Here is a 25,654-nt window from a genome sequence, read left to right as displayed (position 1 = left end):
CAGCAGGTAATTTGATTGGTCGCGCCCCGTGCGTACGTATGACGTCTTCTGGCCAAACAAATGGATTTTAAAGGATGGAGGAAAGAGGAGCTCATTATCTCTTTTTGGGGTCAGCTGATGACCTCAGAATTTTAAGACGGAATGACTGATTTATTAGGAATATGAAAAACTGCCCAACCATATCTTTTATATAGCCAGCTAAATGTTCAATATATTATTAGGGGGGGGGGACGTGGAGGAAGCAGGTAGACGATGGGGGGGGGGGGAAATCAGGAGAAAGTAGGTGGATACTGGGGGGGGGGGAGCCAGAGCATGCTGGGGGGGAGCTGGAGGAAGTAGGTGGACAATGGGGTGGGCGAGATCAGGAAGCATTTCCTTTAAGTACCTGTACTGTATTAATAATAATAGTAATAAATGTGATTGAACAAATATCAAACTCATTTGTGTTCTGTGTAGTGTGTGCCATTTTTTAAAGAGACATTTTATTGCATAGGCTGTTTGGAAACTGATGGGAGGGGTCACCTGGGAAGCAGCCATTGGTGGCATGGGAAGAGGGGGGCCCAGAAAATTTTGTTGTGAGGGGCCCCGTGATTTCTGATGGCAGCCATGATTGCCTTATTATTTGTTTTGGTGGCCCTGCCCCTGTACCGACCCCTGTGTTATTTTCCTATGTATATTGAGGGTAGTGAACCTCTACTGAAGATTTAACTGCAAAGGCTCTAGGGCATTTCTACCACCACAGTTTTCTTAGGGACTTCCCATCATATAAGGTTTCTGTGTAGAAGACAAAATCACCATACCAGATTATACTGGCATATAGTTACCTTAAACAGCAGTCACTTTAATTGGTGAGATTTTTCCCTATAAACGAGTTGATATAAAGTCCTGTGTTCTATTGCACAAGTAGGAGCAAACGGAAAATATTTTAGTGCAACAGCATTTTCTGTATCTATACTTATGGGAAAGTAAGCAGCAAAAACATGACACTTATAAGAAAAAAGAAAAAATTAGATATAACACAGTAATTCCTAAGTATTAGGATAAGGCACATATGCTTATCAAAAGCAATGATGCTGAAGATTTGTTGCAGCCAATTAAATGCAAGGTCTTTGAGGTTGTTACCGACTTACACAAGTGTATGACCTTCCCAGTACCTGCAATAGATTATAGCTGCACACTGGCTTCCCCCAGATCTTCTGATAAGCAAACGTATCACTGACAGAGCCCCTACCATAAAACCTTTTAGCACAAAATGATCCGCTACCCCCTGCTGTACCGGCCTCCTTTCATTTCTCATTTCCTAAATATGAAAAATCTGTGCTAGCAATTGAAGTTTTAATGAGAGATCACAAGTGGAGATTGCTTTCCCTGGAGAGTTATTTCTCATTAGAAGATACAATAAGGGCTCACGCTGTTAATAACCCTGCAATTTACTTAGCTTCCTACAGATACAGCTTACTGGGTATTTATGAACCTGACAACAGGTACATATCTTTATCCCAAGACCAAATCCATCCCTTAAATACCAACGGAGGCTTTAGGCTGTGTAGTGGCTATAGACAAGCAGATTTAAGCTACCCATATGTGACATCCTCCAATGGACCTACATGACCGATCTGCTCAAGCATTGGCCAGATGTTGATTGGACAGGTTTGATTTTCCCGTTGGAACAAAGACCGCCTCTGCTCACTGGTGTAGCCTTGTCCTGTTGGCCTGTTTGATTCAAACAATCGGATCAGCCCAATATTGCCCACGTTAGGTGGGTATATCGGGGAAAGCTCAAGCTCATTTGGGGAGGTAACCAGCTTTAGACCAGAGGTGCCAAACTGCCAGCCATTCTGCTGCAATTGGTCACTGGCAGTTACATAATTCTAAGCTTTTGTTGGTCATATTGGTAAATTTTGGAATATTCTCACAAGAGAATGAGAATATTGTGATCAAACTTTTCCTGAAAAAGTTCTGACTTTGAGATTTATCTAATCTAACCATAAAAAATGTTTCAAAATACAACATTGTAAAAACCGCCCGCTTAACACCTGTCAAGATACCTTTAATGGCAAATGTATATTAGCATTGAAATAAGTTGGTGTTTTTGAGGGGGGGTTTTGCTACTTGATGGCGATTAACCTGCTTAAGATTCCTTCTAAATATAAAAAAATAATAAGTGCAAATGCAGGAAAAGTCGCAATCACATTTGACAGTAGTCAAATAAGTTGGTTTTAAACAAGTTGTTTTTTTGGGAGCGATGGCATTTAACCCATTTAGGATTCCTTATAAAAATACAAAAAATAAACTAAAAATTGCAAATGCAGGAAAGTCACTATCAATTTTGGCAGTACTATGCATGTTTTTTAAACATGAGAATGCGATTTTTTAAAAAGATATGGTGTTTACCAGTGAAGAAAAACCCTAATCTGCCATGTGTGTGCGCAGTGACATACATAAGCCATACAAGTCACAGCATATGGAGTCAGGTGCAATCAGGTTGCATTTGCATTTTCTCTACAGACGGAGGATATGCCTAGCATGACATTAGCCTTACTATCACAGATCTTTAGCAAACACAGTGCCCTGGTTCCTGCATGAATGTACAAGGTGAACTGGATAAAACCAATGCTTGATATGTAAAAGGGGAACTTGGAAAATGGCAAATTGAAGAGCTAATTAGTAATAGCAGCACCAATAAAATGTTTGGTTTTTTTTTTTTGTTTTTTTTAGAAAATAAAGCAAAGTAACCAAATACAGTTGCAAAAAAAGCCTCTATGAAAATCCATGGCTTTCCTTGCAGCAATACTTATTGCTATTTATTGTGATGAAAAAAAACTCCTCCTCTCATCTGAAGCCTTGAACTCTGCCTCTGAAAGATTTAACCCTGTTTATAACACATTGCAGATATAAAGTATAGTTTCATACAGATTTCTATTCATGTTTAATATATCAGACACATCTGATAAACTTAGAACATGTGAGGCATCAAAGTAATCCCTGAATTCAAGGATTATTTCTGGGACTAATGATGAATTCTAAAAACTGAACTCAGACAATTCCATGCCCAGAATGTGGCTGGAAATGGTTTAATTTCACTCCTGCCTTATTTCTTAACTGTGAAAATGTAATATATCAACAGGAATTGATACATTTCTCAGCAGCATTAGCGAGTCAACTAGCACAGCAGTTGTAACAGTTGCTCTGGGGAAGCATGCTCTATAGAGGCCCAGAAAAAAAACCTAATAATCAGAAAACATGGACATAGCTCCTTTAGGGCACAAATATTTTTCTAGTCAAATTTGCACATCTCCCTTAATAGCAGCAGTCCCGAAATTCTTAGCAGAGGCTAACTATGTAGCAGTTCAACTAAAATGTAAACATCTAAATGAGCTGCAAAGGAATTTCTGGGAAATAAACACCATATTATTATTATTATTATTATTATGTGAAATTAATGGAAGATAACCATACTTTTAAACAAAATTTTCACTGTACCCGTTCCGAGCAAGAGTAATAGCGTAATTTCCATTCTGTCTTTGTTCTCTCCAGGTATAAAATTCTAAAAATATGGCACAATCTCTTTCACGAATTACTCCATAAAACAAGATGCTTGGATAGACTTAACTGCCACCAAGGCAGTTTTATGGTGTCACACTAGCACATTACAGTTATTCTATTGCTCCTTTGAACATCTTTATGACTTTGTACATCTGTGCCTTATTATACAACCGGCTGCGTGGGAAGGTGCCATTGTATAGCAAACACAGATACTTACAATCTATATAAAAATATAAACACAGTTTTTGAGGATAGCAGCCAAATAATGAGTGGGAGGAACAAGGTATATCTGTTTGAGTTACCATTGTTTTCTTGATGCAGAATGTCAAAGAGCCCTACCCATTTCCAGTTCTTCGTTATTATCTGGCTTTTTGTAGCTGGGTGGAAGTGCCGCCTCTTTGTCCCATTTATCCACAGGTAACTTGGCATAACCGATCTCCTGCTTGGCAGCAGCTTCACTTGCACCAAATCTGATGTCTTTTTCCGTCATCCTGGCATTTACCTTGTTAACAATGGCTTGCCAGCTGCACCAAAGAGCAAAAACATCACAAGATGAAATCAACTTCACCGTAGTTTGTTTCAGTAAATTGATGTATACATGCCTATTCATGTTTTAAAAGATCAAAACAGAAAAGGAAATGCATGGGTCATTAGGAAGATTAACCAGCCTGCCTACTGGATTTTTGCAAATCACATTGCATTGATCACACTGAGGCTGCCCACAGCACAATAGGAAATCCAATAGCCCAAAGACCACAAAAAATAGAAAGACCAATTAAAAAATGTTTTTAAAATAACAATGTTTAATATTTGTATGTTTTGCATAGGGCTGCTGTTCTACTTCCCACGCCTCTTGCGTTAGAAGCCCCTTGCAACCTTGGGGTGGAAACACAATTGTGGCGGCCTTGGCACGGTACAACAATGCATGATAAGTTTTCCATCCAGCAATTAAATAGCATAACAGGTCCCAATTAGTTATTGTCGAGGGAGGCCAACATTTTGGATCTAAACATAAGGTATGGTATATGGTCATATTTACCTTCCCTGTTCCTACAGCACATCCCTTGCCCTGCTGTATTTCCAAGGTGTAATGGGGCAAGTGCATCGGGTTCTCTGCACTACAGGGTGGCACAGTGTGCCCAGCCCACACTAAAGATCACTTACTGTTACAAAAGAGAGCTCTATTTTAATTTGCATAGGAAGGCTGGCTATGGTAAGAAGTACATTTGCCATTTTCTATAGGCCACAAGAATCTGGATAAACATGGACAGTTGTTTACATTTATACCATAAAATGCCCCTTTTAACCCTAAATGAAATGAATACTGAATCAATCACTTAGAACAGGGCTGTACTACTGGAGACCACTGGGCCAGATGTGGCCCTCCAAAGGATTTTTATGGCATCGTCAATGTAGGGACCCATAGGGTTAAGCTTCCAAACCCTACCTCTTCCTGATTTGTATTGTTACTGGGCAAGACCCTTGTATCAGTTTACAGTTATGCCTTGCACTCTCATATAGTGTTTAGCAGGGAGGTGTGGCTTCCTCTTTGGCTGCCTCTGACTCTCAGGAAAGCTCCACTGAGCCTGGGATAAGAATAGGCCCAGGTAAGCCAAGTTGCCCCAGAGTGAACATCCACTCTGGTAAAGCCAGAGACAGGGACCCCATGAATGAGGACTGTCTATAATAGCAGAATATTGTAATAGCACTCTCTAGGAGGGTGAGACAGATAGAACTAGATAGTAAGAGTAGTTCAGGCTCCAACCAGAAAGTTAGCTGGAAGTACCCTTCCATACAGGCAATGTTGCCTTAGCCTAGGGCCATGGTTAAGACGCAGGATACAGGTCAGTGTAAATCCCTGATCCATAGTCAGCTGTAGGACCCATCCAAGCAAAAGGTATTCAGCCTGAGGATTGGAAAGCTCCATTCAGCCTGGGATCAGAATAGGCCCCAGTAAAGCCAAGTCATTGCCCCAGAGTTACCATCCACTCTGGTGAAGTCAGGGACAGCAACCCCATGAATGAGGACTGTCTAGAACAGCAGAATATTGTAATATCACTCTCTAGGAGGGTGAGACAGATAGAACTAGATAGTAAGAGCAGTTCAGGCTCCAATCTGGAGGTTAGCTGTAAGTACCCTTTCATACAGGCAAGGTATTCAACCTGAGGATTGGAGTAACTATCCACACTGCCCTCCATAGTGATGCCGTGCTGACAGGTGCTTTACCCTGCCCACTGTCCCAAAGAGGTGGCATAAACTGGTGGCATCCTCTCTTACTATCCTCAAAAGTGTCTGATATTTCTGCATTTGTGAGTGTATTGATTTATCCTTGAACTACTACAACTTGTCTTGGACAATAAAGAGTTAAAGTTTGATTGCAAGAACTCCTGGCATCAATCTTATCATTTGATCTAAGCAGTTACACAGTGGCAGTGGGAGGTGCAGTTCATCAACACCCTCCAGCATTTCCTTCCATATAGCGAAGGCTCATCCTGGGAAAGAGAGTTGCAATGTACCCAATGCTCTATCAATAGCCTGGGTTTGACTGGTTGACAGCCAAATAGGGGTTACATCTACTTAGCAGCTCCAGAGAATTCACTATTTAACATTATCATTTTAATTTAATCCAGCCTTCCAACATGTTGCGTGAGATATAATTGGGCCACTACATATAATCAGTTGGGCAGCACTGACTTAGAAGAAATCGGTTATTTAACAAGAACCTTGTTTTGTGAAAAGATGAGTTCAAACCAACCATGATTAATGGCTGTACCAACTGCAAACAATGGTTAGGAGGATTGCAGGATACTGAGCAGGTTTCATATTCTAAGGAGAGATGCTAGCAATGTGGAACAAATTTAATACATCAAATCAAGGTGCCTCCAGTGTAAACTCTGCAACACTCATTCTCTTAACACAATATATTAAAAATGACAGCACTTTCCCTTCACAGCTCTGTGACCCTTTGCAAATCAGGGGTTTATGTGCTCCTCTAATCACAAACAGCAATTCTATTCCCTTACAGATACACAGGCAGACAAAGTCCAAAGAGACCTTCCTGCCTGATTAATTAAAAACAAAAATAGCAATCTGCAGCCTTAAGCTTTCCAATTAAAAATAATGAATAAAGGCATTAGGTTCCACTCTTGCTGTGTCAAGCAAGAACTTGAATTTCACTTTCTGCCCTGCTTTCAACCTAGGGTGGAGACTTATCACTTACCCCGTGCTAGCTAGTAAACAAACAGGCAATAGTGTAACTGAAACCACAAGCTGACACTCAGGCAGTTTACTCCATGACTGTCTTACACAAACACAGACCCTTTGTATAAGTGCTGAGCAGTATGCAGGAACATAAGAGGAATTCATACAGGGGTAATATGGAATAATGTAAGGTTGGACTTGCTAACAGCTCCCTTTCTGATTATTGGTGGCAAACAGCCTCCTCTCATACATAACTCCATGACACTATTGTTCAGGTTACAGCGATATAGCTACAGGCGTTGGAAGGTTTGGGAGCAATATAACCCATATTTTTGGGGCACCATGGATACAAACAAATGTATTTTTGGGGCATAATTTTCGTAGAATTGTTATCTGGCAATTATTAATGGCCAAAACATCCTCAGATTTGTTATTTTTAGGACTTTAATCCTACAATTTCAATCTGAATGTTAGTTTTAGATTGTTGCATTAAAAAACACGATTGATATCTCAATGTTCATCATAAAACAACTAAAATATGAATGTATATGGCCAGCTTAACCGAAGATCCTATAAATGAGTCATGCTAGTCCTGCAATGAAAACCATACATAATTGCTCCCATTATAGGGGTAAATCAATTTAGGAATATCTAAAGTGACTGGATCACACTTACCTTGAAATTTATGAATGAGCCCCTAATCCTAAAGCTAATGGCAGTTGGGGTGTTTTAACCAGACGCTGTGCTCAGAAAAGAAAGTACAGAGGTAAACCCTGATAACAGAGGACCATAAAGGTACTAAGTTCTAGACAGGTGTAAACTAGATCTTTCCACTGTACATTAGTGAAGGTTCCCTTTGTACAAAGAATACAGCAAACCATTGTAAGGTAGCTATTCCATATACCTGGCTGTGCAAAACTGGTAGGCCAATTACCAAGTTTGTATAGGGTTCCAGTGCAAGAGATTTCTTTTTGCAGATGAGGGGAGTTATTTGTCAGTCAGACCTAGGCTCTGCTAAAGCAGGAGACCCAAGCTAAGTCTGGGTGTAAGAAAAGGATGAAAAACACACATCTATTAAGTTCAACCTTTTTTCTTTGAAACACCTGCCTAACAACTAAAAGGTGAAGGAAGGTGAAAAAGCACAATTTGAAGCCTCTCCAATGTGCCTCCTGACTCCAGGAGGACAATCAGACCAGTCCCTGGATCAACTTTGTACTAAGAGGTCATTTCAGTAATGTTGTACAGCATTTTGTCATTTTCTAAAAAAAAGCAGCCAACCCTTTTTTGAAAGCATCTAAATGTATCTGCCTTGGGGAAATAAATATTCCCCTTATTTTACTTACTATTATATAAAAGGATCATAGAGACCCATAGGTAAAAAATAACTGCACTAGAGGATTATTGAATACTTTTCTGTGTATTCCTAGATACACCTGAAAGACCAGCTAGGGTGAGATTTCGGGTGAATATTTGCTGGCTTGGATATTCTGGCACTATTGGTGAATGACTGATACACTGATATTTTCTCACAGCAGTAACCATTTCATTAGCTAAAGGCAGCTCTGACCAAAGCTTGGACATTTAAGTGGGAATTGGATGGAATAAGTTTGATAACCTCCGCTGTAAGTGATGTTTACCCTTTAGTTGGAGGGCTAGTACTTACCTTTAACCAATTCAAGCATTGGTTAAATTAGATCACTATAATCCAATAACATGAAGTACTCAGATTCTAATATAATTGATTAAAGTAAATAAAGCTGATGAGGTAAAATACTATTCATACTAAAATTAAGCCGCCCTTGGCTCGTGCTGATTAGTTGTATAAAATGCATTACCTTGTCATAATGACAGCATTGCATTTCTATTTAGGGAAAAATACATCAATTAAGACAATTATCTCTTTAGTATGAGCTTTCAGAGTATGAATAAACCTGAAATCAATTCAGTATGTGGTGAGGCAGCCAGTTACAGGATTAACCAACATGATGGTCTGAGTCACTGCATGGAGGAAACAGAATTCTCTACAGAGTGAGGGGGCACTGGCTTCAATCACATACCTCTGAATTGGAACCTGTTCCTTGGCAGTGGCAACCTTCACTGTAAGCCTCTCTCTGCCCGGGACAGCTGGCAAATCACTAATAATTTCAATCTCTGGAACTGTGTCTTGCCTCACTTTAGCCTTCACTTGTTGGTTTGCATCCTGTTAATACAAGGAACAGGTATAACATTGTATTAGATCTTTTAAATGGGAAGTTCTTAAAGTACTGGATATAATATTTAAGTTACAATTCCAATTCTGGATAGCTGCTTAAGAAAAAAACGTAAAAAAAAAAAAAAAAAATCAACTGCAAACCATCTTAGAATACAACTCTCTCCACATACCAGAAGTTAATTATTAGGTCAGAGTCATAACTCCGGAACCCGGGCCAGGCCTCCTCCTGAGAAGAAGAATCACAAGTGACCACTGACCACAATATAGGGTAATGCTCATGGAAGGCATTCAGCATAAAACAAAGACAAAAGCTCCACTTTTGAGCAGTATGGAAACTATTAAGCATGAGAAGTACACAAAGTAGAGCACAACTTATAATTTATTTACACATATCATAACTTTATTAAATATGTTAGTGGATTTGAACATGGTTTGATCGGTTTCAAAACCTAAGGGCAAGGTTTTGTAACGCTAAGCACTCTCGGAATCTCAGGAATCAAGTTTGGGAATACATTTTATGCTTGGGTGGTATTGGTCACCTACATCTGGAGTGACAGAAGTGTGAATATTATAGAGAATGAACTTATATGTTTTACTCCAGATCAGTCTCGCCTACTGAATCTCACACCCATCCATGCACTCCATGGTAACAGCATTTTCCTAATGTTATATGAAAAAAATTATTAACATTGCTGTTAATAGCGCTAGGACAGCTGAAGGTGCACTATGGGATATTATTGTGTTTTTTGAAGAATGTTCTGCTTTGCTACTTCCTATTGGGCATAATGACAATGGACATACTTGCATGAAAATAAAAATAAGCTCTCTTTCAGCTAACAACCATGCTGGGGTTCCATATTCACTGTGATGCACAACAACTGTGTATATGTATTGTCGCAGTTACTTTCCTGCAGGGACAACATTACAACTACAACAAGAAAAACTAAACAAATTTAGAGACTGAGCAACATATCATTACCTTCTATATCTGACCCATCCAGTGTCAAATGTACTTGTGTTATTACCCTTCTTTCTTATGTCCTAAGCTCTGTGTTTGGCCATGGTTTCTTTATTCCTAAACACTGATCACAAATGATGTTGGGTTAAATGGCTAGGTATGAAGGTACAATGAGCAGACAAAGAGCTGTGAAATGCTAAGAGGATGAATATTACATTACTCAGCAGTTTAGAGTAAAGGTTTTACACTAAAGCTAAATCCAATTTATATGCAGTGTTAGTACAACACAGTGATTTACAGACTACAAATTTGGAAGAAACAAGTACCTTCTTGAGACTCTGCAGGCTGTTTACTGTCCTGGCAAATCGTACTACATGGCTGACGCTCTCATTCCGTGTCCATGACCCATGAGTGGTTACCCCTTCTGAGGGGCTTTGATTTTGAAAGAATGCACTGTCCTGTTGTATGTGAACTGGCCCACGTGAAACCTTCTTAATTTCTGCTCCAGGTACTGGCCCATCAGGCATTATCCTATAATTTTGCTGGGGTTTCTGTGCTTCACTCAAGTGAGAAACCTAAGGATTTGAGCACAGGAGGTTAGAGAGCAGTTTGGTAGCAATATTATGCATACCATTTATTTTTAAGTTGGAGCAAACCAACCATGTGTGATTTACAGTAATATACTGTGCATATTTAGGTAGAATGAGAAGCAGCTACTTGTAGAAATGAGCAAACTGATTCAGAAGATAGTGTGGAAAGATATTGTGCAATACAGTGGCATAATGTTTCACAGCCACCCTTACTGTTTATGGTTTTGCCTCTGCATTTAAAGCACCCCTTCTCAGTACCTATAGGCAATGGACAGAAAGCACATGCTCTAAGCTGATTACCTGTCAAAACCCAATTGTCATTTGATTGTTTGCTAAAGATTATTGCTTGTGTCCATTATCATAGGTGAAAACTGAAGCCTTACAGCATGAATGCCTCTTTTTTGGCAAGAACATTGGCCTTTTCATCAGTTATATCTATGTCCATTATTAATTACATTTGCATTATATTATCATTTGTTTTAGCCAAGTGTTAACGCTGCTTTCTGCTGTTTCTGAACTCAGATTCTTGAAACCTTATACATCTTCACAGCTATAGCACATCTGCAACTGTAAATAAACCATAGAAAATTATTCCAAAATCTTGCAACTGTTAACATGCAGTTTGTGGCCAGTGCAAACCTTACCTTAATGAGCATTGATAATTTTCTTACCACGGCAATCAATCATTTCATTGATTGACCAGGTTAGATCATTTTGGTCGGCTAACGATAAAATCTGCGCATGTATTGTGTATCGGATGATATCCTTGGGGGACCTACAATGCAAGTCACTATCGTACAATTGTTGTCTGCCAACTATTTCATGTTCAGAACATCCTCCAATTTGTATTTTAATTAATTTGCATTTAAACGTATGACCGATATCAGAACATTCATCAGAAGAAGACTAAAATTGGAATGTGTATGGCCACCTTTATCTGCAAAATCCACACAATGGGATAAGATAATTGATACGTGGAGTAATACACTACCAGATCTGCTTGTTTGGCAAAGTCACCAAACAAGCCCATCTGGGCCTGACTTTATCACCCACACCCTGGGCCAAATTAAGCTGATCCAATAGTTGTCAGGGGGGGGGCAATAATTGGATTATACAGAGGAGTCTATATGCTTTTTTAGTGAAGACCACTTTGCTCCTCAAAAAAAAAAAAAACCTTCCCAATTCATATGTTAGATAGTTATTTGTCAGACAGACCTGTTTGTGGGTTCCAAATACAGGCCAATAAACTTTGATCTGAAAGGACCAAGTCAGCAGCTTTTATCATCCTGTGTATGGCAACCTTAATTGACGAATGCAACAGATTACAATAACCCTGCCAGAAGATCATTAATGGAACCTTGGAGCTCATCTGCTGGAAACCCTCTACCTATCCAAGGCACAAATAAAAAAAATAAAAGTACAAAGCACCTTTTTGCACTTATCTGGCCAAAGTTCTGTATGCTCACATCTCCTGATTCCTGTATCTTCAAACCTTCATGTAATTGTGTTTTCTGTATTCTACTCTCAGAAGATATACAGTGGTGTGAAAAACTATTTGCCCCCTTCCTGATTTCTTATTCTTTTGCATGTTTGTCACACAAAATGTTTCTGATCATCAAACACATTTAACTATTAGTCAAAGATAACACAAGTAAACACAAAATGCAGTTTTTAAATGAGGGTTTTTATTATTTAGGGAGAAAAAAAATTCAAACCTACATGGCCCTGTGTGAAAAAGTAATTGCCCCCTGAACCTAATAACTGGTTGGGCCACCCTTAGCAGCAATAACTGCAATCAAGCGTTTGCGATAACTTGCAACGAGTCTTTTACAGCGCTCTGGAGGAATTTTGGCCCACTCATCTTTGCAGAATTGTTGTAATTCAGCTTTATTTGAGGGTTTTCTAGCATGAACCGCCTTTTTAAGGTCATGCCACAACATCTCAATAGGATTCAGGTCAGGACTTTGACTAGGCCACTCCAAAGTCTTCATTTTGTTTTTCTTCAGCCATTCAGAGGTGGATTTGCTGGTTTGTTTTGGGTCATTGTCCTGCTGCAGCGCCCAAGATCGCTTCAGCTTGAGTTGACGAACAGATGGCCGGACATTCTCCTTCAGGATTTTTTGGTAGACAGTAGACTTCATGGTTCCATCTATCACAGCAAGCCTTCCTGGTCCTGAAGCAGCAAAACAACCCCAGACCATCACACTACCACCGCCATATTTTACTGTTGGTATGATGATCTTTTTCTGAAATGCTGTGTTACTTTTACGCCAGATGTAACGGGACACGCACCTTCCAAAAAGTTCAACTTTTGTCTCGTCGGTCCACAAGGTATTTTCCCAAAAGTTTTGGCAATCATTGAGATGTTTTTTAGCAAAATTGAGACGAGCCATAATGTTCTTTTTGCTTAAAAGTGGTTTGCGCCTTGGAAATCTGCCATGCAGGCCGTTTTTGCCCAGTCTCTTTCTTATGGTGGAGTCGTGAACACTGACCTTAATTGAGGCAAGTGAGGCCTGCAGTTCTTTAGATGTCCTGGGGTCTTTTGTGGCCCCTCGGATGAGTTGTCTCTGCGCTCTTGGGGTAATTTTGGTCGGCCGGCCACTCCTGGGAAGGTTCACCACTGTTCCATGTTTTTGCCATTTGTGGATAATGGCTCTCACTGTGGTTCGCTGGAGTCCCAAAGCTTTAGAAATGGCTTTATAACCTTTACCAGACTGATAGATCTCAATTACTTTTGTTCTCATTTGTTCCTGAATTTCTTTGGATCTTGGCATGATGTCTAGCTTTTGAGGTGCTTTTGGTCTACTTCTCTGTGTCAGGTAGCTCCTATTTAAGTGATTTCTTGATTGAAACAGGTGTGGCAGTAATCAGGCCTGGGGGTGACTACAGAAATTGATATTGAAATTGAAAATTTAAATTGATAAACCACAGTTAAGTTATTTTTTAACAAGGGGGGCAATCACTTTTTCACACAGGGCCATGTAGATTTGGAGTTTTTTTTCTCCCTTAATAATGTAAACCTTCATTAAAAAACTGCATTTTGTGTTCAATTATGTTATCTTTGACTAATAGTTAACGGTTTTTGATGAGCAGAAACATTTAAGTGTGACAAACATGCAAAAGAATAAGAAATCAGGAAGGGGGCAAATAGTTTTTCACACCACTGTAAGCATGGATTCATTTACACACCTGCTTATTAGATGGCACCTGCAGGTTTTCAGTTTCAGGAACGGAGTTCTTAAAACTTGGCATTTTCTTCAATGCATCCTTAAGCTGCCGGAATTCATCCATCTGTGTCTAGAAACAAGCAGAAAAAAATAGCAGAAACAATAAAATACTTCTGTTTTTAATAAGTCACAGACCTCCGTAATACCTCATTTGATTGGACAAAAATTTGATCTTGGATTTTTTGTTCAAGAGAAAACTAACAAAATCTTTGAAATGGTCATTTTGTGCAGGATGGGTGGGCTGCCTCTGACAAAGAGGTAATTCTGATATCAATATCTAAAAATCCAAATTTTACTTGAATAAGACCAATTTACCACTGGCATAATTTTTCATGCAAAGACTGTATATGAAACAATATATACAGTAAAATAGGTTGTATATTTTCAATCTCTGAAGTCACAGAGTAACAAACAGTGATTCTACCCACACTACTGCCCCTCCGAGATCAACTTTTTAGCATGGGAGAGGGTCAAGGGAAGGCCACATCACTAATCACACATCACTAAGAGAGCACTAAAGTTGAAATTCCCCTTTAAAACAGGACCAGGCTTATTGCTGCTCTTATTAACTTGCAGGGTGCTGCTGCCTAAGGCAAGTTTCTCAGCTTGTCTCATGGCAGAAGCACCCCTGAAAACAGATAAAGATCACTAATAATGCAGTCACCAGATACACAATGCTGCCCTGACATCCTTATACAGGTCCTTCTCTAATCTGCTGTTCATCTACTCAGTGGTGCTGCTACAATGAGGGAGGTTAAACTCGCCTCAGGCGGCAGCACCTGGTAACTTTAAGAGGCAAATTTCTGTTTTTTGCAAAGAAATTCAGCTCTGCTAGAGCAGAGAGCGCTCCCTACACTAGCGATGTGCCGCTAAAAAAAAAGTATCATTTTAGAAGAAGCTGGAGTTCTATACACCCAGTTAAAGGGCCTTCGTCTTTTTATGAGCACAGTACTACTGAGGGACCTCAAGTATTTAAAGAAGTTCAGTGTATATATGAAACTGGGTAAAATACACTGCGCAAAATAACTACTTTCTCCTTTACAGCTCTCTAAGCTGTTAGCAGTCAATAACCAATCAGTGACTTGAGGGGGGGCATATGGCACATAACAGTTAGTTTGCTTTTGAATATAAAGTTTTGCTTGCTCACAAACAAGGTCACACTCATCAGGAGCTGGTAGAACAGCATGAATAATGTAGAGGCTTAGGGCCCTTGTGGAAAAGTATATACAGGTAACAGGTGCTGAAAAACGCAGGGTATAAAGAAAGAGATCAATACTGATACATATGGAAAGGATTACAGAGAGGACTAGACATGTTAGCATATCAGAGGCTGATTAGATTCTATTTTAGAATACTGTACAGGTTGCAAAGATTTCAAGCGGTGAGCCAAGGAGGTCACCAAGCAGAAGGTGCAATGATCAATACAGGCGAGAGTATTGGCTTCCAGTATATGCATGAATAGAAAGGTGCAAAGCAATGCACATAACTGTCAAAGACTTCACATGAATAAACCAACGCCAGTGTTTAGCTACAATGCTTACGCTGCACAGGAGAGAAAATAAAATGAGCTGCGCTGGGAATATATTTGCAAAACAGGTATAATGTTAATGACTGACATAGAAAATAAGATGAGCACGTGGAAGGAATATTGAAGCCTTTCAGATCTGCCACTAGAAACTGGATTTCTAGCACAGCCTGTAATTATTTTTAGTGCAGCGCTTCTTTCTTAACCTGTGAGTTGTAGCATTGGGGTGCCAGTGTCAAGGACTGGAGCTGAGATTAGAGCCTGTGTGTTCTATTTACTGGAGAGAAACTATCACTGGGGTAGCACTTTAAGTGAGCCCACTTTCTGTTCAAGTGGTTGATAAACTTTCTCAGTTCAAGCCTTGAAGGTTCAGCCTTTGATTAGGTCGTCCCTTAAAGGTCAAAACCTTGGTCAGGGCCCCTCTTATCTCATAAAGTAAATACAGATATAGAAAATTATTGGTGCATCAGTCAATATGTCTCAGTATCTTGCAATAATATCTAGAGAAGACATATTCACCCCAAATGTCACCTTTACTGACTTTCGAGCTTGATTTTTCAAGCATATCCAGTATAGGACATTTTCTCACATTTAATGGACCTTTAACCTAGGCTTTCAGGTGTAACCAGAAGAGCATCAGGACATTTTCCCTAAATAACCCTAACTGGTCTTCAGGCTGAGCAACCCCCAACCCACCAGTGCTCCAGCCCTCCAATCTGGTAACCACTGCACTATACTGAAATCTCATGGTCATTGCTGGATTAAAATATTTCCTGTCATACAGTGTGTGCTTACATACCCACAAGCCTTGATAAAGATTGATATCAGGGACATTTAGGGTGTCTGCTTTGGGCCCACAGTTCCAGTTTAAAGGAGAACAAAACCCTAAAAACGAATATGGCTGAAAATCTCAATAGCAGCATTCACCCAGAAAATTAGGTTTGTCTGTACTTGAGGGTGATGCTACAGGGCTGATTATTAATTTCTGATGCTAACTGCACTGGTTTCAGAGCTATCATGCAATAATTATCTGTGTTATTTACTAATCAGCCTAATATTGCAACATTTATATTCTGTATATACAGTATATTGTGAGTATATCGGTCCCTAAGCTCAGTAACTGACAGCAGCACAGAGCAGTGCAGTGAATCAGCAGAAAAGAAGATTGGGAGCTACTGGGGCATCTTTGGGAGCACAGATCTTCCCTGCTAAAGGGCTGTGGTTGCCTTGGGCTGGTACAAAAGTCCAAAACATAAAAGGTACAACATTTTTGCCCTACTTTTTTAGTTAAGCTTTATTTCTCCTTTAAGATGGCTCAGCCACAATGGATTGTGGGGGCTGCCCTTATGTTATATGAAGGTAGCAGGTAAATTTAGACAAGTACATGAGACCCCTGTGAATACCTCCCAACTGTCCCAATTTACACAGGACAGTCCCAATTTTAACAGCTCAGCCCACAGTCCCAGATTCTTATTGAAAAGTCATTTTCCTTTGACCTCCTTCACTGAATGCCAAAAAAAGATAAAGTTTCTCAAAGTTAATAAGATAAAGTAGCTTTTGGCAGAGAGACCAGAATACTCAACACCTGCACTTAGATACAAATGTAACTAATAAGCTAAACAGGTCTCTTGGGGGATCCCGAGACAGCTTAAGGGCTCTGGCACATGGGAGATTAGTCGCCCGCGACAAATCTCCCTTGTCACGGGCGACTAATCTCCCCGAACTACCATCCCACCAGCAAAAATGTAAGTCGCCGGAGGGATGGCACACACTGCGCAGGCGATTTCGGCAAATCGACGAAGTTGCCTCGATTTAATAATGCCATGTCCATGGCTGGACATGGGGAACCATTTAATTTCTTGTTCCTTATGTCCCAGGGCCCAGTGCGCTTTCAATTCAACATTGCTAAAGGGACTTTGGTTGGTCACACTGACTGAAGTATACAGCCATGGTTTTGGAGCCTGGTTCCTGATCTCAACATGAAAGAGAATCTGAGTGGCAAGTGAAAAAAAAAAACAGTCTAATATCACAGCATAAAACAAATGTTAAAAAGCACCTCAACTTTTTATATTATACGGAGAATCAGCAGAACATACTGTAACAGAATAAAGGCAAAGGCACATAAGAAAAGCACATACACTTTTCTTGCTATTCTAAAATTTATTTTGATCTTAGGAAAGCAAGACTGTTTTATTTAAAAACATGCCTGCATTCATGAATAGTCGTGACCCTGTGTAATCTGAGGCTCCATGGAATGCAATAGAACAGGTGGGTTTGCTTTAACAGATGGCTGAACATAGTCTTATGCCTACAAAAAGAAAAAGGCAGAAATTGCTGTTCCTGAACTATAACTATTGAACCCCATGATGTCATACAATTAACAATATCGCACATTTATATACCAGAACTCATGCTGTTACAGAAGGGAATCACTCGGTTTAAATGCCCATGCCCCTTAGTACCAGGACTGGATAAGTATTATTATTATGTAATGCATGTTTAGGCTGTGTAACAGGAACCTGCAAATGGCAAAAATGACCGTCCCTATACTTGGCCCGCTTTCCCAGGCCAAGCAAGCAAGATTGGTATTTGAGCATTTAGGTACTGTGCCTGAGGAAGACAAGCAGGGTTCTGGAACAGATAACACTAGGTGGGGGAGGGTCAGCCCAGTCATGGACATGTAGAACATTTTTGTTTTCAAATTGGATCACCAACAGGTGGTGGGCATTAGGCTGGACATTCCTCATTCTACTCTTTAACTGCTGTAATACTTCAATTCCCATCATCTTTAGTCAGTTGAGGTCTGGGAATATAGACAGCATATAAGCTGTACTTCAGCATTATTCACTTATACAGTAGATCTCTACTGTGTAATAAGTATTTTTAGCACTGAAAGATGATGGCCTAAAATTTTAGGTAGCACTCATGATCTTCTTTTCCCTTGCTAAAGCTCCTGAGAGATTTGTCTGGTGCTGTAGAAAGTGGCTGGGATGCAAGTGCCAAGGTCACAAAAGAGATGATTTATTTAAGGAGATGCGACACCCTGCTGAGTTCTGATGATGGGTTTGTGACCTACTTTTGAGTCTGGTACAAGAGGGGCAATGTGACTGGAAGGCTGAGCGTTGAGTAAATCTGAGCTTTGGGGACAAGAAAATTTTCATGGTACTCAAAATATATAGTTGTGTATACAGATTTGCTTGTAGTTAATTGGGGTATGTATCATTTATGCACATGTAAATATAATAATCCATTTAATAAAAGTGATTGGCTATAATGGGTAAAATTACACCTTTTATGTGAATTTCCCTTCACTGTGCTTCCTATTCTGTATGTATTCTGCATTATTAACTTGTCTTGAACTGAAATATTTAAATTTTTCAAATTGACAGCCTCCATTTTCAACAGTAACAACATTTCATTTTTCTGGCATTTAAGAGATCAGTTGGTAAATTAGATTTTGAGAATTGCACTTCTTTATGCCTCTTCAAGTCTCCCTGCTAAATATGAAAAGTACAATTCCTGAGTTAATTGCTCAAACCATTATAAAAAATCATTGGACTCCCATCTACCTGTGCATTGCGAAGCTGCGTGTGGACATCATTGTGAGCCTTCCTTAGGAGCTTGCTTTCTTCACGTAGCTTAAGTATTGTATCTGTAGATAAGGTAAGGAAACGCAGAACTTAAACATATATGTATATTATAAAAAATGCTGCAGAGTAGTCAGTGCTTGAAAAGGCAACATGCATTTATTCTACCCTCTTAGGTCTATGGCACATCGGGAGGTTTGTCTGCAAGTGCCATTCAGCAGAAAACAGTCAGAGACATACCAACTCCGTCTGACTATCAAATATCATGATAATAAAAGTGGTGTATTTATTGCCATATCAATATCAGACTGGCCAGACCAGAGTACCGGAGGATCTCCCAGTGGGCCAAGGCTATAAGTGCACCCTGACCTCGGAGATATTCCATCGACCCAAGTTATAAAAATACCATTAGGAACTAGATATCTAATTGCTGTGAGTGTGGGCCCAGGGAATCAGGGCAGCCCTGAAAAGAAATTCCATTATGAGCATTTTAGTGTACAATCCCATAAATGCTCAAGAATATCCCACCAAATATATGTGGACTCCAGGTTCCCCAGACCTTATAGCAAGAGAAGGGTCATACCACAAACAGCAAGCACTCATGGATTCCACTTTGCAAACTTTATTAGCCGGCTGCTTCTTTTGTTGGGCATAAATAAAGTTTGCATTTCTTTTACACAAGCCTATCCATGAGATCCATGAGTGCCTGCTGTTCCCTTTGTGGTATAGTCCTGAAGAGAACCAGTCTCATGGTGGAAGCAGTACAGGAGACGGACATCTAATATAATGGTCTAAATGGACTAATCACACATCTATGTTGAATTCACAAATATTCTGCATTGGTAGGGTCACCGGATTTTAGTGCTCCTAATTTACACATAGTTATAGGGTCACAATGCCTTATTAATCGCCTGTGATCTGGAATTAGTATGGCCTGATTATTGAAGAACATGCCATTATAAAGGGAATTGTTCGAGCAGCTGTGTGTGTGGGAAAAAGAACAGCTCCTTAAATATATAAATCCACGGTTCAGCTATTTTATGTTCATTAATATCAAAACAGTTACCTTGCAGGCCAAGCATCTCTTTCTCCTTGTCCCTCTGCAGCTGAGAAAGTCTCTGACTGTGGGTCTCTAATGTTTTCCGATGTTCCAGCTTTAGAATGCTGTGCTCATTTTGCAGATCTGAGAGTTGCTTCTTAAGGTCATCGTGTTGGTTCTAAAGCCCAAGACAGAACAGAGAAATAGTTTTTAGTTCCATGCTAAAACCAATCAATTTCTCTTTTCCTGGAAAAGACCGAATTTATTTAGTCTATAATGAGCTGTGATTCAATTTTCCATAAGAATTTTTCATACTGGTTATTTCAAGAGAGTGACTTCTGCTATTGCTAAAATCAGATTATCGTGGCACAAAGCAAAAAAACAGAAACAAACCTTTTTATCTAAGGCAGTTACATATTGGGCAAGTTGTAACAGACTCACAGAACAAAAAGAAATTAAACATGCCCTTCAGTAAGAATAGCTTTAGCATAATAAGCTAGTGTTGTTGTAATGATTGCCTATGCAGCTTAGCAAGCGCTCCACCCAGCAACCATGATCCTAGCCTGGTGCTCATAGGCCAATCACAGCCCACTTTCAGCAGCTACAGATCTAACCAAATCAGTGGTAATCGATTATGTCTACATACCAAGCAGACCTCATTGATGTATCAGTCATAACTAAATCCCACACTTCATTTAATTGGAAACAAAAGTTGTTGTGTATCCCAGACACTTCAGTTCTAGGGAATGTGAACCCAAAAACACAAATACAAATTTTCTACGATTTTTAAAATGCTTGTAAATGAAAGGCTATGGAAAGCAGTGTTTTTGTTCCATTCTAAACTGCTGCTTGTCATTACTGAAACTTTGTAGCCGAAGCTCTCTGTCTAAGACTCCAAATCCCACATTGCCCTGCATGCTTCTTCACAGGTCTATTAGTTGGCTTATCAAGCTAATCAATTAGCTCCAGGGTCAGACTGGAGGTGTGAGGGCCCACCAGTGCCACACCCCTAGGGGCCCCCGCCGCACTGATATGCTCCTCGCAGGGGCACCCACCACATGCACACGCCCCTGCAGGGGGTGTAAAGCTAGCCCAGTCCGACCCTGATTAGATCTTTTAAAGTAGACTAACAGTGCATGAAAATCTTTATGCAAACAGAAACCTAGAGCAAAAGTATTATAATTGCCTCCTAGGGAAAAAAAAAAAAAAAAAAGGGGCAGTTTACCTTTAAGTTAATTTTTAGAATATGTTATAGAATAGCCTATTCTAAGCAACTTTTAGTTTTTAAATTATTTGCCAACCTCTTCTGACACTTTCCACTTTTCAAATGGGGGTCTCACTGACCCCAGCAGCCAAAAGACTATTGCTCTGTGAGGTAGCACTTGTATTGTTACTCTTTATTAATTATCTATTAAGAGCCAGCTCTAATAGCGGTCTTTTTTTTTTTTTTTTTTTTTTTAAACCAATGCCTGGTTGCAAGGTTGAATTGGACACTGGAGAGCTGCTAAACGAAGTAGTAAATAAATACAAAACTGCAAATAAACAATGAAGACCAATTGTAATTTTTCTTCTAATAGCATTCTCTACATCAGGGATCCCCAACCTTCTTCACTCGTGAGCCACACTGAAATGTATAAAGTGTTGGGGAGCCACACAAGCAGGGGCGAGCCAAGCCGACCGGGCACCCTAGGCAACCCGGTCGGCCAACTCAGCCCACCACCCCGCCACCCCCAAACGGCGCATGCACGCCAAAGCACAGGAGGCGGTGCAGGGGGGCAGGGCGATTAGATCGGTCATTGCCTCCGCCGCTAATGACAAGCGGCGGAGGCAACGACAAAGTAGCACTAGGGGTAGGCAGGAGAGGCCTGAATGCAACTTTCATAAATTATAAGAATTCTCTAAATAGTGAGGCCACCAGTCGCAAACTGCCTAACCTCAACACAGCCTGCTACTTTACAAAGAACTTTTATTCATGTTATAATGCAAAATATACAAAAAGAGTTATTTTAATTACAATTTTATCACAAATAGATGCTCTTAAATTCCTCCCACAATCAAGACTCTACTGAATATGCATGACACATCCCACCTTGATTACAAATCCAAAATGAAGACATCACTTGAACAGCATATTTACTGCAATATGATTACTTGGCAATTAGCAGTATTTTCGGGTGATACTGGGCCTGGCATTTTCAGGTAGCTTGTTCCATTACTGAAGGAGGGAGGAATTACACATAAAGAGGAGTAAATTTTGTAGCTACAGTGCTCTTTATGGATGACTGAGAAACACATGGAGGGTATATCATGAATGGAAAAGTTATATAATATTTTCTGCTCTTGAGGCAGTGTAGCAGCAGCAGGAAACCCATCAGGGTGCATTCACTTATTGGGGCTCATGGTGCAAAGTGCAATTTCGAGCACAACTGCTTTGTTTGTTTACAAAGCAGCATTTTTTTCCCACAATTCCACATCACTGTTGACACAAATGGCAATTCTCTTGATACATTTAGATTTTCCAATGATAGATAAAGAAATAATAAACATCCCTACACTTTCCTATTTAAATAACTCTTATTTTTTGTACACTGCTAGTTCAATTTTACTAAATACATCCTGCTTTCATAAAAACCATAAAGCTTGGAATGTAGTTGTTTCCTTTAACATGCTAAGCTTTGTCATCATGGTTACCATTGTGTAACAATGTAAACAATTGGTTCCAGAAAGGTCCCCTGGATCAACTGGCTTAAAAATTTAAATAGCTAGAATCTGTTGCCATTGATGTATTCCAATCCTGACAGTGGGTAGATTACTGGGGGTAGGTATGGCAGAGTTACAATGAGAAAGACTGCACACCTTGTTGGATAAACTAAAGTTATGAATGTAGTTAACCCATAATGGTACTGTACTGTATGAGAACTGTCTCAATAGAAGAAGTAAATAAATACAAAACTGCAAATAAACAATGAAGACCAATTGTAATTTTTCTTCTAATAGCATTCTCTACATCAGGGATCCCCAACCTTCTTCACTCGTGAGCCACACTGAAATGTATAAAGTGTTGGGGAGCCACACAAGCAGGGGCGGGCCAAGCCGACCGGGCACCCTAGGCAACCCGGTCGGCCAACTCCGCCCACTACCCCCGAACGGCGCATGCGCGCCAAAGCACAGGAGGCTGTGCAGGGGGGCAGGGCGATTAGATCGGTCATTGCCTCCGCCGCTAATGACAAGCGGCGGAGGCAATGACAAAGTAGCACTAGGGGTAGGCAGGAGAGGCTCCTGCCTGGCGCCTGGCGCCCCTCAATATCAAAATGTTAGTTTATAGATAAAAACTCACCTGCTTTTTATTCATTCCTTTCACCCATTGATAAATAAGCTTCTAAAAATCCCACAGGAATGAACAGAATGTGGGTGAGTTTTTATGTGTTAAGCTCTTTACTTACATTTTGATAATTCTGCCCCTTAGTGATTCTATGTTTACACAAGGTGAACTGGCATTCAATTATTTACGAAGCAACGGGTTTGTAAAGTTGTTGGCTGAGAGTCTTGTTTTGGCTCCAAGGAACTTGTATAGGAAAGTATGAGACTCCTTCAAGTTCATGGAGTGCTGAATTTATGAAAAAACAAAAAACCCAAGTATCGAAGCTCTTTCACAAACACCTTCTAACTGTAAGAAAGCCCTAAGCCTAGGACTAACCTAGCCAGTTGTCATGACAACAGCCTGATACAGGGATAAGGAGCTTCTCTTTTATTGCACAAACTGATTGACAACCTGGCTCCTGGCTTAGAAGGATAAAAGAATCTGGACATCAGCAGCCAATGGAACACAACTTTAGGCTCTCACTGTACTTAGTGCATCCAAGCCATGACCCGAAATATTACTTTATGTAATTCTTTTAGATGTTTCCGAATACTGCTGTTATTGTTCAGGGAATGGGTTTATAGACAACTTAAAATAAAAGCTTTCAGCTTACATGGACAATAAAAACACTACAAACCATCTTTGTTATTATGAGAGATATTCTCACCTTGAGAATCTGGTGTTGTGAGCTGAGAGCCCCATAGCGATTCATGGAATCTTGCTGTAACAAGAGAAAGATGTTATTAAGGCACGATAGGTTGCTATTTGTGTATAAAAATTGCAATGCTATATCAGCTCTGGTGGGAAGTCAATACATACACAAACAAATAACAGAAAGAAAACTTTTATTATGGTTTACTATACTTACTCCAATATCCTGAGGTTCGAATTACCCCTTTAGATTAACACATTAGGGCTATTCCAAAGAAAAACACACTTCTTATTGGCAAGGTTCAATTGCCAATTTCTCTTACATTTGCCATTAACTATGAAAAATTATGGTTTGTTTAGAACATTAGAACAGTGAAGCAGCCATACTTCTTGTTTTGGCCAAGCTACTGCTTATGGGAGAAAGATTGTCCTCCAGGGATACAAATCGGTGGAATGGTAATTGGTATTTAGGGCAAACCTTAACTTACAGCTTTGGATAGACATGCTTCTCTGTCATAGGGGACTACATTAACTCTGCTGTTATACTGAATATATCTGTAACTTATGTGAGGTATAAGAAAAAAAAGATCAGGATTGAACCTCACCCACTTGGTTTACTACAGCCAAGGCAGTATGCTGATCAGATTCCCCAGTGCAGACCTATGTGAGGCATAAATTTCTTGTACCGAAAAAGAGTCCTAAATCTTTTGACTAATGGCAAACAGAGGGGTTTTTGTTGTTGAAAAGTACCTGAGTGCTTATTTGACAGCACTTGCACCTCCCGGGGTTGTTGCTCTTTGCATGGAGCGCCAGATCGAAACCCAACTCTCCTGTGTTTATGTAACACGAATGGCACCTTTCGGTAAAAGCCTGGCAGTGCGTACATGGCATTTTCTGATATTTATAATGATATTTACCCCCATTTGTAGAAAAAGGCAATACATTTGTTCAGTAGCAGTAACTCATAGCAACAGAGCAACCCATAAAATGTTTGTTGAAGCTGATTGGTAGTTTTGGATTACTGCATCTGGGCACATTAGTGTTGTCATTGTTCTTCATTGTATCGTATGTTTTTTTTTTGTTTTTTTTTATTATTAGCCTTTACATTTGAGACAGCAACTAAAATGCTTCCTGACTACTTTGAGGCTTTACTTTGCTTATTATTCTTGTTTATTTATTGACTCTACTATCCACCATCCAGCTTGATTTTCAAACTGCTGCCTATTTGCTAGGGTAAAGGAACCAGAGGATATGCCAATGCAATGACCAGTTATACAGCAGCTTGTGGTGCAAGGAAAGGGATCTTATACCAGATTGTAGTGGATTGTCCAGGGCCCACTGGGGCTGCCACCCCAAAGGCCCCCACTCCAGTTGGGCACCCTGTTCCTGCTGCCAGCACACCCCCGTGCATGCACATATGAACCCCACCCTGGGCGAATGCGCACAATGGGTCTCCTGAGATTTTTTTGCAGCATAAGTTCAGAGCAGAGAATAAACCTGGGCCACCCAGGTCTGACCCGGAATACACTTATACAAATTCCATAGGAATAAAAAGTGTGTACATTTTTCGGTGGTGAGCTCTAATCTCACATTTTAATAAATATGCCCTTAAACGTTATATAATATATAGTGGGAAACTCCCACTGAATGAAAAGGACCTTTTTAGCGGAATGTCATATGTGTATTTGTCCCTCAATTGATTAGCAGTGTAAAAGGTTCATATCTCAGCCCTATTATAACGTCTGAAACTTTAGTTT

At 39.9% G+C, this 25,654-nt stretch overlaps 1 protein-coding gene across 2 annotated transcripts in view; it reads right to left on the bottom strand.

Moving 5' to 3' along the window:
• LOC100485996 (Golgi integral membrane protein 4) overlaps positions 1-25,654 on the bottom strand; it is a 50,583-nt gene that overhangs the window by 7,654 nt on the left and 17,275 nt on the right. For both annotated transcript variants that reach the window (XM_002938852.5, XM_012967118.3), the window contains exons 4-10: positions 23,914-23,967; positions 19,913-20,063; positions 18,829-18,911; positions 13,697-13,804; positions 10,244-10,492; positions 8,805-8,947; positions 3,886-4,070 (exon numbers count right to left, since the gene is read on the bottom strand). In XM_002938852.5, coding sequence (XP_002938898.1) covers positions 3,886-4,070; positions 8,805-8,947; positions 10,244-10,492; positions 13,697-13,804; positions 18,829-18,911; positions 19,913-20,063; positions 23,914-23,967 — 973 coding nt within the window. The remainder of the gene's footprint in view (positions 1-3,885; positions 4,071-8,804; positions 8,948-10,243; positions 10,493-13,696; positions 13,805-18,828; positions 18,912-19,912; positions 20,064-23,913; positions 23,968-25,654) is intronic.

Source organism: Xenopus tropicalis, chromosome 7, assembly GCF_000004195.4.
Source record: "Xenopus tropicalis strain Nigerian chromosome 7, UCB_Xtro_10.0, whole genome shotgun sequence".
Lineage (NCBI taxonomy): Eukaryota > Metazoa > Chordata > Amphibia > Anura > Pipidae > Xenopus > Xenopus tropicalis.
This window is presented reverse-complemented; position numbering and strand designations above follow the sequence as displayed.